This window comes from Nematocida homosporus, assembly GCF_024244095.1.
Source record: "Nematocida homosporus strain JUm1504 chromosome Unknown 4538, whole genome shotgun sequence".
Taxonomy (NCBI): Eukaryota; Fungi; Microsporidia; genus Nematocida; species Nematocida homosporus.
Genome location: NW_026250668.1, coordinates 1 through 15,376, shown reverse-complemented (window position 1 = coordinate 15,376; position 15,376 = coordinate 1). Strand labels below are relative to the sequence as shown.

General features: G+C 39.9%; 8 protein-coding genes across 8 annotated transcripts; 4 read left to right on the top strand and 4 right to left on the bottom strand.

Annotated features, from left to right (window-relative positions):
• Positions 1 to 460: 460 nt before the first annotated feature.
• On the bottom strand, positions 461 to 913 carry NEHOM01_1519 (uncharacterized protein; the record flags this gene model as incomplete). Its single annotated transcript, XM_051490397.1, has 1 exon — positions 461 to 913. The coding sequence occupies one exon, from the start codon at positions 911 to 913 to the stop codon at positions 461 to 463; it is 453 nt and encodes a 150-aa protein (XP_051346357.1).
• A 171-nt stretch (positions 914 to 1,084) lies between these two features.
• NEHOM01_1518 (uncharacterized protein) lies at positions 1,085 to 3,637 on the top strand (the record flags this gene model as incomplete). The annotated part of the gene is made up of 1 exon (XM_051490396.1): positions 1,085 to 3,637. The coding sequence occupies one exon, from the start codon at positions 1,085 to 1,087 to the stop codon at positions 3,635 to 3,637; it is 2,553 nt and encodes an 850-aa protein (XP_051346356.1).
• A 410-nt stretch (positions 3,638 to 4,047) lies between these two features.
• Positions 4,048 to 5,955, bottom strand: NEHOM01_1517 (uncharacterized protein; the record flags this gene model as incomplete). Its single annotated transcript, XM_051490395.1, has 1 exon — positions 4,048 to 5,955. One exon carries the CDS (start codon positions 5,953 to 5,955, stop codon positions 4,048 to 4,050), a length of 1,908 nt encoding a protein of 635 aa, XP_051346355.1.
• A 234-nt stretch (positions 5,956 to 6,189) lies between these two features.
• NEHOM01_1516 (uncharacterized protein) lies at positions 6,190 to 8,082 on the bottom strand (the record flags this gene model as incomplete). The annotated part of the gene is made up of 1 exon (XM_051490394.1): positions 6,190 to 8,082. The coding sequence occupies one exon, from the start codon at positions 8,080 to 8,082 to the stop codon at positions 6,190 to 6,192; it is 1,893 nt and encodes a 630-aa protein (XP_051346354.1).
• Positions 8,083 to 8,644: 562 nt separating this feature from the next.
• On the top strand, positions 8,645 to 10,021 carry NEHOM01_1515 (uncharacterized protein; the record flags this gene model as incomplete). The annotated part of the gene is made up of 1 exon (XM_051490393.1): positions 8,645 to 10,021. The coding sequence occupies one exon, from the start codon at positions 8,645 to 8,647 to the stop codon at positions 10,019 to 10,021; it is 1,377 nt and encodes a 458-aa protein (XP_051346353.1).
• Positions 10,022 to 10,795: 774 nt separating this feature from the next.
• NEHOM01_1514 (DNA-directed RNA polymerase II subunit RPB3) lies at positions 10,796 to 11,557 on the bottom strand (the record flags this gene model as incomplete). The annotated part of the gene is made up of 1 exon (XM_051490392.1): positions 10,796 to 11,557. One exon carries the CDS (start codon positions 11,555 to 11,557, stop codon positions 10,796 to 10,798), a length of 762 nt encoding a protein of 253 aa, XP_051346352.1.
• Positions 11,558 to 11,632: 75 nt separating this feature from the next.
• NEHOM01_1513 (uncharacterized protein) lies at positions 11,633 to 12,289 on the top strand (the record flags this gene model as incomplete). Its single annotated transcript, XM_051490391.1, has 1 exon — positions 11,633 to 12,289. The coding sequence occupies one exon, from the start codon at positions 11,633 to 11,635 to the stop codon at positions 12,287 to 12,289; it is 657 nt and encodes a 218-aa protein (XP_051346351.1).
• Positions 12,290 to 13,042: 753 nt separating this feature from the next.
• NEHOM01_1512 (uncharacterized protein) lies at positions 13,043 to 15,376 on the top strand (the record flags this gene model as incomplete). Its single annotated transcript, XM_051490390.1, has 1 exon — positions 13,043 to 15,376. A coding segment is annotated over one exon (2,334 nt), but the record flags the coding sequence as incomplete, so codon positions are not given.

The window sequence follows — 15,376 nt, the reverse complement described above, 5'->3', positions numbered from 1 at the left end:
TTTAATAAAGTATGTATTAGTCAAGATGGACTTCGTATTGAGTTGGGATTAGGTTGGTATGATTTGGTTGTTATAATTTGATATGGCATAATTTGCAATAGCATGTTAAGATAAGATGTGCTTATGCTTTGACAATCCAATACTAACCCATAACATAATACTAACTTAACTCAACTCAATACTAACTCAAATCAACATAACTCAATCCAATCCAATCCAATCCGATTCAACCCAACACCAACACCAACATAACTCAACTCAATACTAACCCAACTCAATACTAACTCAACTCAATCCAATCCAACTCAACTCAACTCAACTCAACTCAACTTAACTCAAATCAAATCAAATCTATATTTATTGTGTTATTATATGCAGCCGTTAATAGACTATATTCAATCAATTTAAAAATCAACAATTAATAACTAAAAGTTAATCTTAAACCATCTCAATTCAAGCACTATGTAATACTAACATACTCCGGACCATAAAGACTCTTGAATTGCGACAGATAAATATCTAAAATATACCCCCAACAGAAAACCAGCATAATAATCGCACCTATCCCCACTAAAAAGACAACCACCATTTTCCCCCCACTAAGCCACCGAAAGAATTGACCCAACCAACTATCAGCATAACTACCAGTCCGACCTTTCACAAAATCATCTATCACCCGCAAAACAGTCTGCTCATCTACCTCCTTACCAGCTGTTTTTTTCAATACTTCATTATACTGCCGCAACCGACTACATGATCGTTTAGCATTATCTATCAAATACAACACACAAAAGATAGCAAACAGAATAGCCACCACACTCACTACATTATTAGTCCAATAAACACCCACAGGCAGTTTTTGCATCGCATCAAGCAACGTAAAGTGAATCTCGTTAATAGATGCCCCGGTCATAAAAGATTTTTTGACCGCTAGATATATCCATAAAGGGTAATAGTAAAAGATTTACGCAATTTTCGACCAAATAAGCCTAACAAACTTCGCAACACAAATAACAATCCTGATAAAATAATAAAACTTCCTAATTTAGTAATAACCGTTAAGTAAGCTGTATTTTTTTCTTGCATGAAAAGAATCTTATTCGGTAAGAGAGCAACTAAACTCGAGTCTTCCGATCGTCCTTCTACTCTTTATAAGCCCGGGTCGGTTGTTTTAGGGTCCTTTTATCGCGAAACAAAAAGATCAATTGAATTTCGTCTTCCTAACGGTCAGATAGGCGAGTGTTTTAAAGAGTATCTTAAGGAAGAGTTATCTTCACTTAATCTTAAACCAGAAGTTATCACAAGTAAGTCTTTTTTTATCAAAGAATTTAACAAAGATCTCTATATTGAACTTTTGATTTTAGGAGATAAGAATACTATCTATGAATGCACTTTCTTTACCCAAAAGGTTCCCCAACTCAACTCTTTAGTCACTGGATTTATCAAGGCTGAAGAAGAAATGGGGTATACAGTTGAGATAGGTATTCCCACGAAAACAGCTATCCTTCAAACAGAACAGACGTACTGCATAGGCGAACTAGCCGTCTTTCAAGTCAAAGCCATCAACCGATCAGCTTATATTTTAACAGATAAGATAGTAAGAGAAGTTTATGTCGGGGAGAAGAATGAAATCTGTCCTGGGATTCTTTTAAGAACTACAGTTACTGGTCGGCCTAGATACGTTATTGGTGAGAAGAAGCCACAACTAACTAATTTACCTTATGCCTACTTATCTGATGCCTTAGGAGTATGTAATCCTATTTTAGAGAGTAGAGAGCAATTAGAAGTAGATGATGAGTCTTTAGCTATTATTGTTTACGTATCTGAAGATAGAGAAAAAGTCCATGCTGTTTCATTGGAAGAGTATCAAGCTGGTATTAATCAGCGATTACCAGCTCAAGATTTAGTTGGACAACTCTTTATGGCTAAGGTTAGATCGATACGTGATAATTATAGTTTGATAGTGACTCAAAATGATGAGGAAGATAAGCCAGGAATTAGAGGATCAATTAGTGCTGCTCATTATTCCGATCATTCAACTGATAATTCGGCTGCTCCTTTTAAAGAGTCTGATTATATTCAAGTACGAGTTTTTGCCGTTAAAGGCTACTTTGTTTCTTTTACAGCTAAAGAGTCTCTATTATCTGCTGTTCTTCCGGTCTTTCCTTTAAGTAAAGGGAGTATTGTTCCGGCGGTAGTTACTGGGAGTACAAGTAAAGGTATTGGTTGTGAGACTTTTGGTGGGAGTTATATCTCAATCAAAAAGTTTGATAAGGAAGAGTTTAATATTGGTAAGATTTATCAAATTCAGATATCTCAAAAAGGAGATACTCAGAATATGTTCTTAGGCCATCGATACTCACCAGAGGATAGTCCAGTTTTATCTGAACCGCGCAAACGCAAAGCTACAGTTGAAACTACTGGGAAAAGGAAGAGTCCAAAACCCACTAAACTACCTAAGCTAGAAGCAGTTAAACGGTTTAAAAACGGAGAGATTGTGGATGGAGTAATCACTAAGATCTATCAGTACGGTGCTTTTGCTGAAATTCTACCAGGATTTGTCGCGCGTATCAAGATAGCCGAAGTTAGTTCTAGATTTGTACCTGATTGGCAATCACTACTTCATCTGAAGCAAAGAGTTAAACTAGTACTTTATGAAGTAGATTATGACCAAGGCCGAGTAGAAGGTTCCATTAAGAAGTACGAAGTCCTGCAAATGGTACGTAGTGCCCCAGAAGAACTTACTACTACTCCAGTTGAGCCACTAAGTGCTCCACTAGTCTATGCCGAGGAAGAGATTGGTGAGGAAGAGTCAAGTACTGCTTCAGAGGAAGATGAAGAGTTCCAAATGGAGTTGTTCAATAGTAAGAATGGCGCTGGTCCTTGGACTAAGCGTATTTATACCTATCCTCCCCTTAAAGCCTACAAGTTATGGCAAAGTTCTTTAGAAGCAACTACTTCTCCTGAAACAAAGAAGGAGACTACTTTAGCTATGATTACTGCTTTAGGCCGATGTTCAGCTGAGAATTTATCTCCATTGATTTCAATTGATAAGATCTTAGGGGAAGGTTTTAAACGAGATGGATCAGTCTTCCTTAAAAAGGCCTTAGATAACTGTCGTAACTCCAGTAATTCCCATCTCTTCTATACGATCTGTTTACGGTTTATTAAAGAGAAGAAGGAGGCGCCCTTTGGGTATAAGGAATTACTTTACTATAGTATTAAGGAGAACTCATTAGCCGTAGCTCAGGAGGCAGGTAATTTGATTCAAAATTCGGAAATGAAATCTGCTGATAAGAAAGAATGTGAGTTGGCTTATGCGAGTGCTCTTTATCGCTTATCTAAATCGGAGGCTCGTAGTCATATTGAGAAGAAGTTAGCTAGTACGGAGAACAAGATTAAGTCGGAATGGGCAATTAAGTATGCTAATCTTGAGTCGAGTTCGATTCAGTCCCCAGCTGATATTGCTTATGCTCGTAATCTTTTAGATAAGCTTATTAGTTCTTTTGATCTGCCATTTGTGACGATCAAAAACCTTTTCAAGACTTATCTTACCTTGGAGAAGGAGTTCGGAACTAAAGAGCAGGAGGCTAAAGTCCTGGAGATGGCTAAGCAGTATGTTGCTCAGCAAGAATAATAAAGCCTGGTGCTGGATTTGTGATTTACCTACTGAGTAGGCTGTAGACCTAATTGGACTACTACATAATAGATTTATTAGATTTACTAGATTGGATAGATTTAGTTGACTTATTGGGTTAGCTATTGTTTTTGATTTGAGATAGTGTTTTATTGTATATTAAAATTGGGTTAGTATTGGGTTAGTAGTTGTCTATTTCCTTTTATGGTAACTATTGAGTTGGGTTGGCTTAGAAAGATTAAGGATGGGTTTTGGTCTGTTAATAATAAATGTGGTATTCAAGATACGATATTCTTTACTGGTGAACACGGCCTCTTGAATTACGCCAGCTGTATTAAGTGGATCTTATCTAAGATTGTTGTACGATATGAGGGGTTAGTATTGGGTTAGTATTTGGATTAGTATTTGGATTAGTCGGGGGAGGAGTGGTAGTCAGAAGAGGAATAGTCTTGCCAGGTGCCATAATCACTATCGTAGTAGTCGTCGTAATAGAAGTAGTTTTGACTGGGGGCGGTTGTTTCTAAACATAGGTATGGACTTATTATTAACGGCTGGACTTTGAGACGGTTTTCTCGGTCCTTATCAAACCATGGTTTGAAGAGATCAATAAAACTGCCGAGGCAAAAGAGAACGGCCGAGATGGCTAGTATGTGTGATTTGAGTAATATCTTGGTAGTGGGTGTGCTGGGATAAATTGAGATAATTGGGATGGCTGCTGTTAGTAGAAATGATAGGGCATAGAGTAGCCAGTGGCTTTGGCGGGCAAGTTTGGGTAGGACATCGTTAAATAGAGTTAGGCCAAGAAGACAGCTAATAATGGAGGCTAAAGCACAAACTTGAATGACTAGCTCAGTTGCTTTGAATAAAGTCAGATTATGAAGATGGCGATAAACAAGTACTTGCACTCCAACAAAGCCAGAAAGGGCTAGGGTTGCAGATACTAAGACGCAGTAAAAGAAGCAGTACTGCCAAACTTTGGGTTGAGTTGGATTGATAAAAACGGCCTTGACGTAATAGAGTAGTAGAAAAGAGATGGCAACTAATAGTTGGGGTACTTTCAAGAAGCCAAAAACTATTGATATGCCTTCAAACAGCTTCTGTTTCTGGAAAGCTTTGTACTGGACATACTCTTCAAATGCGTGCAGACTTGCTTTCACATGCCGTTTGAATCGTTTGTAGTCGCTAGCAATATGTCCAATTAATCGCCGTCCTATTATGGCGCTGAGAAGAGTCTTAAAATCTGCTTCACTGGCCAGGACAGTGTATGTGCGTCGCTGAGCATGCCGTAAACGAACTGCGGTTTCAAAGGTATATCTGGGCACAGGTTTGGTTCTTCTAACATTGCCTACTCTGTCACTAGTCTTATCATGGATTAACACAAATGTTTTGTCTTTCTCATCATAGAGATAGTTGATGTTTTCTAGATAAAGAGTTACATTGATTGGGTGTATGTATTTGAGCAGAGGACTGCTGCGCAGAACTTTAAGGTCGGAGGAGGTATGAATTAGAGTAGGTTTAGGAACAAGATCAAGAGCTCCGTTAAGCATATAGTGGGGATCTTTTTGGGGACTGGGTTTCGACTCAATAAGCTCGTAGTACTTTGTTGCGTCTAGGCATATTAATTCAAACTTATTAAGATAGCTGTTATTGATAGACATATGAGTGCACTCAATGAAGTTTTCAAGAAAGACACTATGCCTATGATCAATATCAGTTAGGGGCTTGGGAACACAATTCGGATGCTGAGTTAGCACAGAATATAGCATGATAATGTCTAGGACATTATCTATAAAGAATGGACCAGTGATCTTGCTTGTACCATCAGGATTAAGTAGGGTATTGGGTGCAAGGTAGCGAGCAAACTCGAGCCTAGGATTCACATTAAATAGATAGCGTAGTAAGAACACCTTGTTGAGCTCATCCACGGCACTGGGTTTAAATAGAATCTTCATTAGTGAGGCTATGTATTTGACTCGATTTAAGTCTTCGGGCTTAAATCCTAATTGCTCGTAGAAGCCCTCTTTTAGAAACAGATCCACACTACCCTTATCTAGACTAGAGCAGCCGGGCTTGTCTTTGCTATTACAACGGATCATATTTACTGGGCTAGTATGATAATCCTGTAGTGTTTGGCTAGCCCAACAAAAACCAAGATCAGCTAACTCTTTTAATGTTGGTGGATCTAGATCTATGTCCTTTTTTGATCGGAGTGATTTTAAGTCAACCAACGGAGAAGCAGTTCTACCACTGGAAATAAACAAATACAAGGCAATAAGCAAGATAGCCGGTCTAATTGCTCTTCCGTTTTGATTGAACATTTTGGATATGAAAATGCCGTTGAAAATATACCCCTGACCTGCCATAGTTGTTCATCTCTGCAGCAATTACCATATTTGGAAGTTTAAGCCCGGCAACGACTTTATCAAATATTTAGCTATATTAGATTAGTACTAAGTTGATACTAACCCAATATAATTTCAACCCAATACTAAACCGAATTGGATTACAATTTATTGATTATATGGATGGCTCTGATCTAGACCTAAATGCCACTATAGTGACGATGCCATCTTCAATGAGCCGGAGGGATTATAGTTCTTGATCTCAGTGATAGGATCGGCCAATAACTCGTAATGATAGATAGCCCAGATAGATAATCCAAACAAACCGCCCATTATTAGGGAAATAATCGTTAGTTTGAGAATATGGGCTAGTATTGTTCCAGTAGTACGCTTGGCACCATCGTCTTTTAGACCTTCATCAAGCCAGTAGCCAAAGGCATGGAGAAGGAGTCCAACACCAAAAACAATGGACGAAACGAGTAGAATGTGGCCATCAAGAAGCATACGTGCATCGTAGGTCGAAATAAAGCGAGCAAAGATCGGTATAGTAGCTACCATTAAGAAGGACATCGTATATAATACCCAATGGAGACGCCGGGTTATGGACGGCCAGCGATGATTAATTGCGCCTCGAACAGTAGTACAGCTTATTGTAATCAGCGGGGCAAATAACAGCACGGCTAGAATTGCCATATCGAATAAATTCACGCCATCATTCTTAAAGTAAACCATTGTCTGCACTATAAAGAAGGCCAGAAGGAAAAGGAATGATAGTCCCACAAGAAAAGAGAACAGTTTGTATTGCCAAGACCTATCGCGACGCCGGCCTTGAAGAGGTTCCGGCCAACCGGCAAGTGCAATAGCAATTACGAACGCTAATATCAGTATATTAATTGGAATCAGGTAAACTATCATGGCGTGAGAAGAAAATAGAACTTGAAATATAATAGCTGCAAGTTGGAGGTCAGCCAGAACTCCCCAAAGCAATTTGCCAATTGATCCGCGAGCTTTTTCTCGTTGCTCGGATTTCATGAACATTTCGACCTCTTCGGGAGTCATGCTATCTTGCGTATGTTGTTTTGTGCCTTCGTAATCTTTGAACCTATCTATTGCGCGGTCTTTGGTTTGTCTGAACATTGGTTGGCTAGGCATACCCGGACAAGTTGCCATTGCAGAAGTGAACAAGTTAAAGTCTCTACTACTGGCTGTTATGAAGAAGTCGTCATTGGAGAAGTGTCTTAATCGAACGGCGTCTTCAAAGGTACATTCAGTAAAGCTACTTATTAATAGTGTATTGTGATCATGAATATTATTCCAGTCCCAAGAAACTACATCGAGCTCCTTTTTCTCTTTGTTGTAGCGATACGTGAGTTTCTGGGAATAAAGTTGTCTATTAACTGGGTGAATATATTTGATTAGCGGACTGGCCCGAATGTCGTTAAGTTTCAAATATTTGTGTTCAAGGAGTGGTAGACTTTCTTCATTCTGTTCTGGAGTTTTGTTGGTAAGTTCGGTGTAGACTGCTGGATCTAAACACAACAATTCAAGCTCATTAACAAAAGATATACTTGTTGAATTAGTAGATATCCACCAGCTGAGATTTTCAAGGAAACCAATGTGTTTCTTATTAATCTCTGATTGAGTAGTTGGTTGATTAGACCTTGGCAGTTGATTTAAAGCAGTGTATAACATAAGAACATCTGAGACAGATTGTATAGAAGGAAATGGAATGCGATAGTACGAGTTAAGAGGGCTGAGTAGAGGCTTTAGTAGAGAGGCCGCCCTGATAACCCGATTAAGATTACAAGGGTTGAATTCTAAGAGCTCATAAAAGCCCTGCTTTATAAACTCTTCATTATCGGTAGTGTTAGTATCGCTAGTGTCAGTATCGCTAGTGTCATTGTCGTTATTGTGTTCATGCAATACTTGTTTTGCCCAAGCAAAATCGAGATGGGCCAGATCTTCTAAGGTAGGCAGAGATGCTGTTAATTTACTATCATCATCGGCTAAGGTTGCCGCCTTGCATTTAATAATGAATGCGGCTAGAGCAGCTAATAAAACGACTATTCGAGATATAATAGATTTTGGTGGTTGACTATACATTCTTGATATAAAAGATTAACCCAAAATATTGGTCAGAAATTACCATATTAGGAAACCAGTGAATTATTTAATTGGTGGATGCATTAGCAAATTGTCATACCCAGAACTGGCCATGAGAAAACATTACTTTTATTCAAAACAAGATAGCATTCACAATACTAAACCCAATAAATTAATTGAGTTCATACCCAGACATAGAAACTTGGCCTTCTTTGAAGATCTGTCTAATCGTGCCCTTGCCTTTCATTATCTTTCCTGTGTGCGTGCTCAAGAAGTCCTTGCTGCCCGTCTTCTCAGGTTTCTGACTTGTAAATCACAATTAAGTTAGACTAGATTGAGTTGGGTTAAATTGAGTCGGTTTGGGCGGGTATTGGGTTAGAATTAGATGAGTACCAAAGCATAAATGTAGATCCTTGCTTACAAAGCGAGCAGTTTTCATGGCAGCACTACTTACTAACAATCTAAGCTTGGGCTTATCTAAAACCACATAACTTTATAATTAATCACTATCTAGAAAACTATTTAATGGCATTAATTTTACAGAGCTTTGACTATCTTTAAGATGACGCTATATTCTAATTCATATTGTAGCCCCAATAAATCACTATTTGTCCTTTATCGAGGAATGTCTTTAATAGAGCATATCTTGATCAACGGAGGATATCCAACTTTGGAACACCACATAGTGCATTCACTGTTGGAAGGTGATATAATATATACGAAGTTATGGCCAAGTCCAAAAGTTTCGGTGGCCAGATTTCATTTTGTCATGATCGACCCAAATCCAGCCATAGGCAACTCAACAGCAATAGCAGTTCCACAGCCGCCAAGTGGTAACATTCGGCTGTTGTTCGATTGGGAGGTAGAAATGGTTCGACTTTGCGAGAACTTTAGCCTGGTATCAAATGCCGCGGTGAGAAAGTTATTACAGCTGATCATGCCAGCAACTCGCCACACAAACATACTTACATCACTGCGGAGCACACTCTCAGTACGGCAGCTACTTCGAGAGTTCGTCGTTCGCATGAGCGGTGATGCAGGCTATCTAAACATCGAGTACCCACGACAAACCCAGTATGCAACGATCAACGAGTATATTGATGAAGTAGAAAGATGCACTCGTCAGTGCCGAGAAGGTGTAATCTTAGACGAGGAGCTCTACAATGAGCCCAGATTCCAGGAGGTTTTCAAGCAAGGTCTGGCCCCCGGCACCCGAGCGCGGTTATCAAGTATTGGTCTATGGAATAACATAAGCAAAGCAATTCCAGCCTTGAAGCGCTACGACAACGAGTACATATCCGTGCTACAAGGCGTGATAAACCAGCCCGAAGAATACACGGTAGGCTCACTAGACTCGTTATACCAGAAGGTCGAGGCCAAGCAGTCCCGAAGCCCGCACACTCAACCGAAGGCATGGCCGTGCACCACAACCTCGCATGAAAACGAGCCAAGCCCGCGAGCAACTACCCCGCCAGCCAAGACTAGTAGTACAACTAAGCCCAAATACTGCACCTTTCATAAATCAGCGACTCATAGCACGACCGAATGCCGCACTCGACTCAAGGCCGAACAGCCGCCTAAGGAGCGCAAGCGCAAGTCCTTAGAACAGCCATCTCGTGGAGTAGACACCAAAGTACGTCCAAAACGCCCCTTTCTACTCGGGGACAACAATGTCTGTCTAAGCCATTGCGACCCTTCTTGCCAACCCGAAGAAATGAATCCGGGCCAACCGCTTCATACAATCCAGGAAGAAAGCAACTCTCACAATGGACTAATCAATGCCTCCCAGGCCTACTCAGCCACTTTAAACCGAAATACAGTCGATTTGGACGTTTCAGAAAGACAGAAGCATGTTTACAGCAAATCCCCACACGCTACGGTTAGATCTACTCCATTTGAACTAGTCAACAAGTATCACCTGCTTGATCTCCCCAAATAATCCTTCAAATGAACAACTAACCCCATTCAGTTGCCAGAGACTACCAACTCAAACTACTCTACGTCGTGCTACATCTCACCACACCATTGGGTTATGTCCAGTTTAAATTAAGTCTTGCTTACTATTCAAAGAACAAAATGGCCAAATCCAGTACTAAACCCAATACGCTCGGCTGCTGGTACTCTTTAAAATACCAACTCAACTCAACCCAACCTAACCTAACTCAACTCCACTCAACCTAACTCAACCCAATTCAACTCCACTCCACTCCACTCAACCCAACCCAACCCAACCTAACTCAACCCAACCTCGTCCAGAACCAAACGGAGCACCTATCACCGCCCTCTTTTCTTCGTATACCATCACCAGATTAATTGATCTCGCTACTCACTAGCAACCATCTATATTTATACGCCAATCTGGAACTTACCTAATGCTTTTATTCGAATAAATATCCCAAAGGCCGCAACCTCTAGTTATTATCTTAAACCAACACTAACCCAATAACCATCCGTTCGCAGACTTAGGAAGGCTTTAAGACCCACACCATTACCATCTCCCCTTAATTTAGACTCGCCCAATTTAATAAAGCTAGTCTAGACTCAACCTAACCCAATCTAAGATAATACTCACATCAACCTAACTCAACCTAACCCAATATCAACCCAAACTACTATTACGTTAGATAATTTTGGTACAATAACTGATTTGGTCTTCTGCACATACTACTTATAATACCGTTTATTTGTCCGTCTTATCTAACCCAATAGCCACTTAACACTCTTCTTCAATTGCCTCTAACAACTGCCCAAACTTATCGCGCAGAACAGCAATTGCCCGCGTCAAAACTTCCATCGGCGACAAACACCCACGCACGACTTCAACGTCAAAATGAAAAGCAGTCGGTTCTCGATACTCAGCCTCGGCCGTTTGTGGCACTCCATTCTCACTTCCAAACCATGGCATCGGCCACTCCTTGTTAATATTCCGCTCGTGCCAATACTTCGTATGCCGCAACAAGTTCTCCTCGTCGTACCCAAAACCCACCGCCGCCACGGGTGACCATTTAGAATGCGTTTTACCCTTCCCCTTCACGGCAATACATCGGCACTTAATTGACTGGTTAATCCCCAGTCGAGTAACCAAAGAAGGATGCAAAGGATCCCCAACTTGTGGACCATTGGCCTCCACAAAGAAGTCTTTAGAAGTTACATTCCGAATACCTCCAGCCGTATTGGCTACATCTAAAATGACCGAAATAGAACAACTCGAACAGTACTCCTTACAACTACAATCACCTGGATACTGATACTTATCAGCATTTTGACTTTCAATTGGAATCAGCCCTAATCTATCGGTCGTCATTTCTTCTGGTATGACTGTATAATTCTTATCAAACTGAACAATATCAATAGCCAAAGTAGGAATCTCCGTATGCATTACTCTTCTAAGTGCATTAGCAAGAGCTAACGTACAGTTCTTCAAGGTAAACTTTATATTCTCATCAGTTACTTCATGAATGTCTATTTTGGCCATAATTACAACTAGGCCTAAAAATAATCTGGCTTAATTGGATCTCTATTATTTATTGGTTATTCTCTCGTCTTTACTATGTATCCCAAGACACGATTCATTCTAGTAGTTGTTGCTGCTGTTTTGGTTACAGTTGGCGTTTTAGTACTTCTTTTAATCACTACTACGCCGCGTTCGATTGAGTATACGTACTCGCTAACTGGGACGTCTTCTGAAACACTACTTGGCTATCTGCAAGATATGACTCCGCCTAAAAACCAAACTACCGAGAGTTTATACGATGTACTCTACCAATTTGGTGTGATTAGAACGGCTGAGGATGTTGAAGACTCAGATTTTGACATTTATCCCTACCAGGCCCTTAGTTCATTCACTGATGATCCCGGGGCAGTGCCCGTGACTATGCTCTACCAAATAGACCCCGAAGAGGTGGCCTCAACGCGGCAGTACATGCAGTACCAAGAAATGGGCAAAAGAGTGCTCTACTTTATGGAGGATCCTGATTTTGCCGAGCAGATTCAAATTACTGCCTACAACTACAACCTGCGCAGTCGCCAAGTTGCTATCTTTATCTTTTATCAGGACGCCAAAGGAGCCCTCTCCGGCTACGTTTTAAACGATGTCTGGCTAAGGCCAAGACAGTATACTTTAATATACTTATTAGCTTCACCCAATAGTCAACCTGTCCTCATAACCGATCTAGATAACAACCAGTATCTAATCACCCAAGAATAATTAGATTAGGTTGGTATTGGGTTTGGTTATGTTCGAGTAGGTTAGGTTAGGTTAATATTTTGGTTGTTGTTTGGCTTGGTATTGGATTAGTATCTGGTTGTATATATATCTTAGGTAAATCATTCCTTATCTCTGCTTCACAACAATATCATAACATTATAACAACATTATAACAATATCACCATACATTTACTCTAAAGCACTTCTTAGATTACTTTTTAGAATATGTTCTAGATTGCTTTTTTGGGTTGCTTTTTAGTCTATTGGCATTTATTCCAAATACAATAAAGATATCGTTAGGTTTTTGTTGTGTTCATGCTATGCTTATGGGTTATGTTTTGGAATTAGATAGAGATATGATATGATAAACTAGGTTAGTGTGGTGTCTGTACCATTCCCCCACACATTTTAATGGGGCTCTCTAGATATCTCTACTTTTAAACGAGTTAACTACTGGAACAAAGAACTTAGATGTTTATTCCTTACTACTTTAAACGACTCATCCCAATACTAAACCCAAACCACCCCAACACATAATACTATACCAACACAATACCAACTTGTCTCTTGCTGAGTACGCTTGGATAAGAAGTCGTTATCCTTCCTTGGGGCACAACACCCACCTATCTCGAAATACTAACCCAATGCTAACACTTTCCACTTTAGCACTCCACAATTAATTAATCCATTTTCTTATCTACTCTTTGAGAGATCAGTTTTCATTTAGATAATTTTACTTTAGTTTTGAAAATTATGTCTTATCTTGAAATAGTTAGAGGTGTGAATAGAAATAGGCTTTATCGCGGTCAAGCGATTAGAAATAGGATCGTAGTTGTGCTGTATTCTTTATTGGTAGTGTTAGGTAGTGTTAGAGGGGGGTGTGGTGATGGTATGTGTGATAGTAAAGTAGGCGGTGTTAGTGATGTTGATGTGCAGGAAATAACAGCTCCGGTGGGTTGGGAAAAATCACCGAAGATGACTGAAGACCTAAAGGCACTTGGGTTTTTGTTTCGGCATGAAGAGAGTATCGTCTATGTTAAGAAGCACATGACTGAAGAAGTAACAGTGCCTGTCTCGGACTCTACTGTAGCTTTAACTTCAACTAACTCCACCGAAAGAATAGATCAACCTATGGTGTTGTGGCCTGAGCCCGAGTTGAAATTCACAATGCCTAAAACTAGTGAAGTAGACAAATTGCAGAAGGTTTTGAAGGCATTGAAGGATATTGTTGTTATCAAAGCCGAAAAGGCGGTGTTTGTATATCAACTAGAGTATTTAGGGAGGTGTGAGGACAAGTTAAAAGCTATATCTCGAGTTATCAACATGTTAGAGTGTGAGGAGCTGGAACTTAGAATAGAAGAGTATGACATAGAGAGATACTCGCATTGGGCTAGTGAAGTAGAGCCCAGTTTGACCGAATTAGAGGAAACAATTAAGTTTGCTGCTTCGAATTCAAAGCACAATCTCACAATTAACGTCTGTTGTTTGAACCCATCTAGGGTAGATCTTAGCCCCTTGAACATGTCCCTGCGAAACCTAGCTTCCAAACCCGCTCTGATAGTGACAATAATGCAAAAACTAAACAATCTTCTAACCTATTCCGAATCAGAGAACCTATCTAGGGATTTATCTGAAGTCCTGGCCAGCACCAATATTGATTGCACAGCTCTCCACAATCAAGAAATCCAATGCCAAAAGATTGTTATTCACCCAAACTGTGTGTTAACATTAACTGGTCTTGAGAATGCTACTACTAACATTCATTCCGAAATAGTTCTAGAGCTGCGTTGGGACATTCTTCTCTATCTTATCAGGCGCAATAATCCTATCATTAATGTTCATACTATTATAGCTCTTAGTCCCGCATCTACTAAGGAACTATTTCAACATCTTCTTCAAGAGCAACCATTCTCCACTCCCCGAATCCTTGCCACTAAAATAGCTACCAAAACCAACATCAAAGGTTGTTGGTGTCTTGAGAACACGTATAACCAATACTACAACCCCGAAGTATATGCCAAATATGGTATATCTGTTGACGAGAGCACAATTGAGTATACGAAAAGACAAGATGGTTTGTTAGATACGTTAAAGGTCCTTGAAAAGAATCTATATGTGGATTGTAAGAAGTCGATAGAACATGTGATCGCAAATGGGATCAAATGTCCTGCTGAGGATTGCAGCAATAACAAATTGGAACTTCAAGAACCAGTTGAGATCAACCTTGAAAGTTTATATGATGATGGTAATTCTGAATTTAACAATTATGATATTGACATCGGCATTGACCCGAATATTCTTTTCTGCCAGAACATACACTATACAGACATCAACATCAACGGATGTGACGATTATAAGGCTAGCGAGGCCTGCCAAACCCTTTTAAGCCCATTCGTCAATATTACTGCTCGCACACTTAGAATCTCGAATATTTATTGTTGTACAGTCTACACCTTTGATCTATCTATGATAGAAGGAGATGACGCACTCCCTGAAATCTGCCGACGCCGTCTTGATCTTAAGACCTTGATACTAGACAATGTTGATGGTAGCCTTGTTTACTGGATCCTAAACAACTACACATTTGCCGATTCTATGGAAGTGTATATCCTGAACCAAGACTACAGTAATCTTAATATTACCCAAATCCTCAGCCACCCTACATACCGGAAGATCTCCAAACTTGTGCTCAATGACTTTATTGGATTAGATGAGGTGAGGTTGTATGAGGAGTATAAGAAAGAAGGTAGACTCACTGAACTCTCATTATTCAATTACATAGAAGCAATGAAAGCCGAAAACAAAACCACCACGGATCTTGGTCTTAACAAACTGATGTTGCAACTGGAAGGTGTTGATTGCAATAAGTATGCTGAAATCTTAACTGAGTTTAAGAATATTGGTATTCAATGCGAGGAGGTTCCTTTTGCGGTTATTGTTGATCGTCAAATAGCGAATTGCAACTCTTATATAAGGGCGGCCACCTATGCTGTTTTGAGAAATTCCAACAAATCATTTGATAAGGAGCTGGTACTCAGAAACATTAATCTACAAGACTTAGAAGCGGATCTTGCCAGTCGATGCACC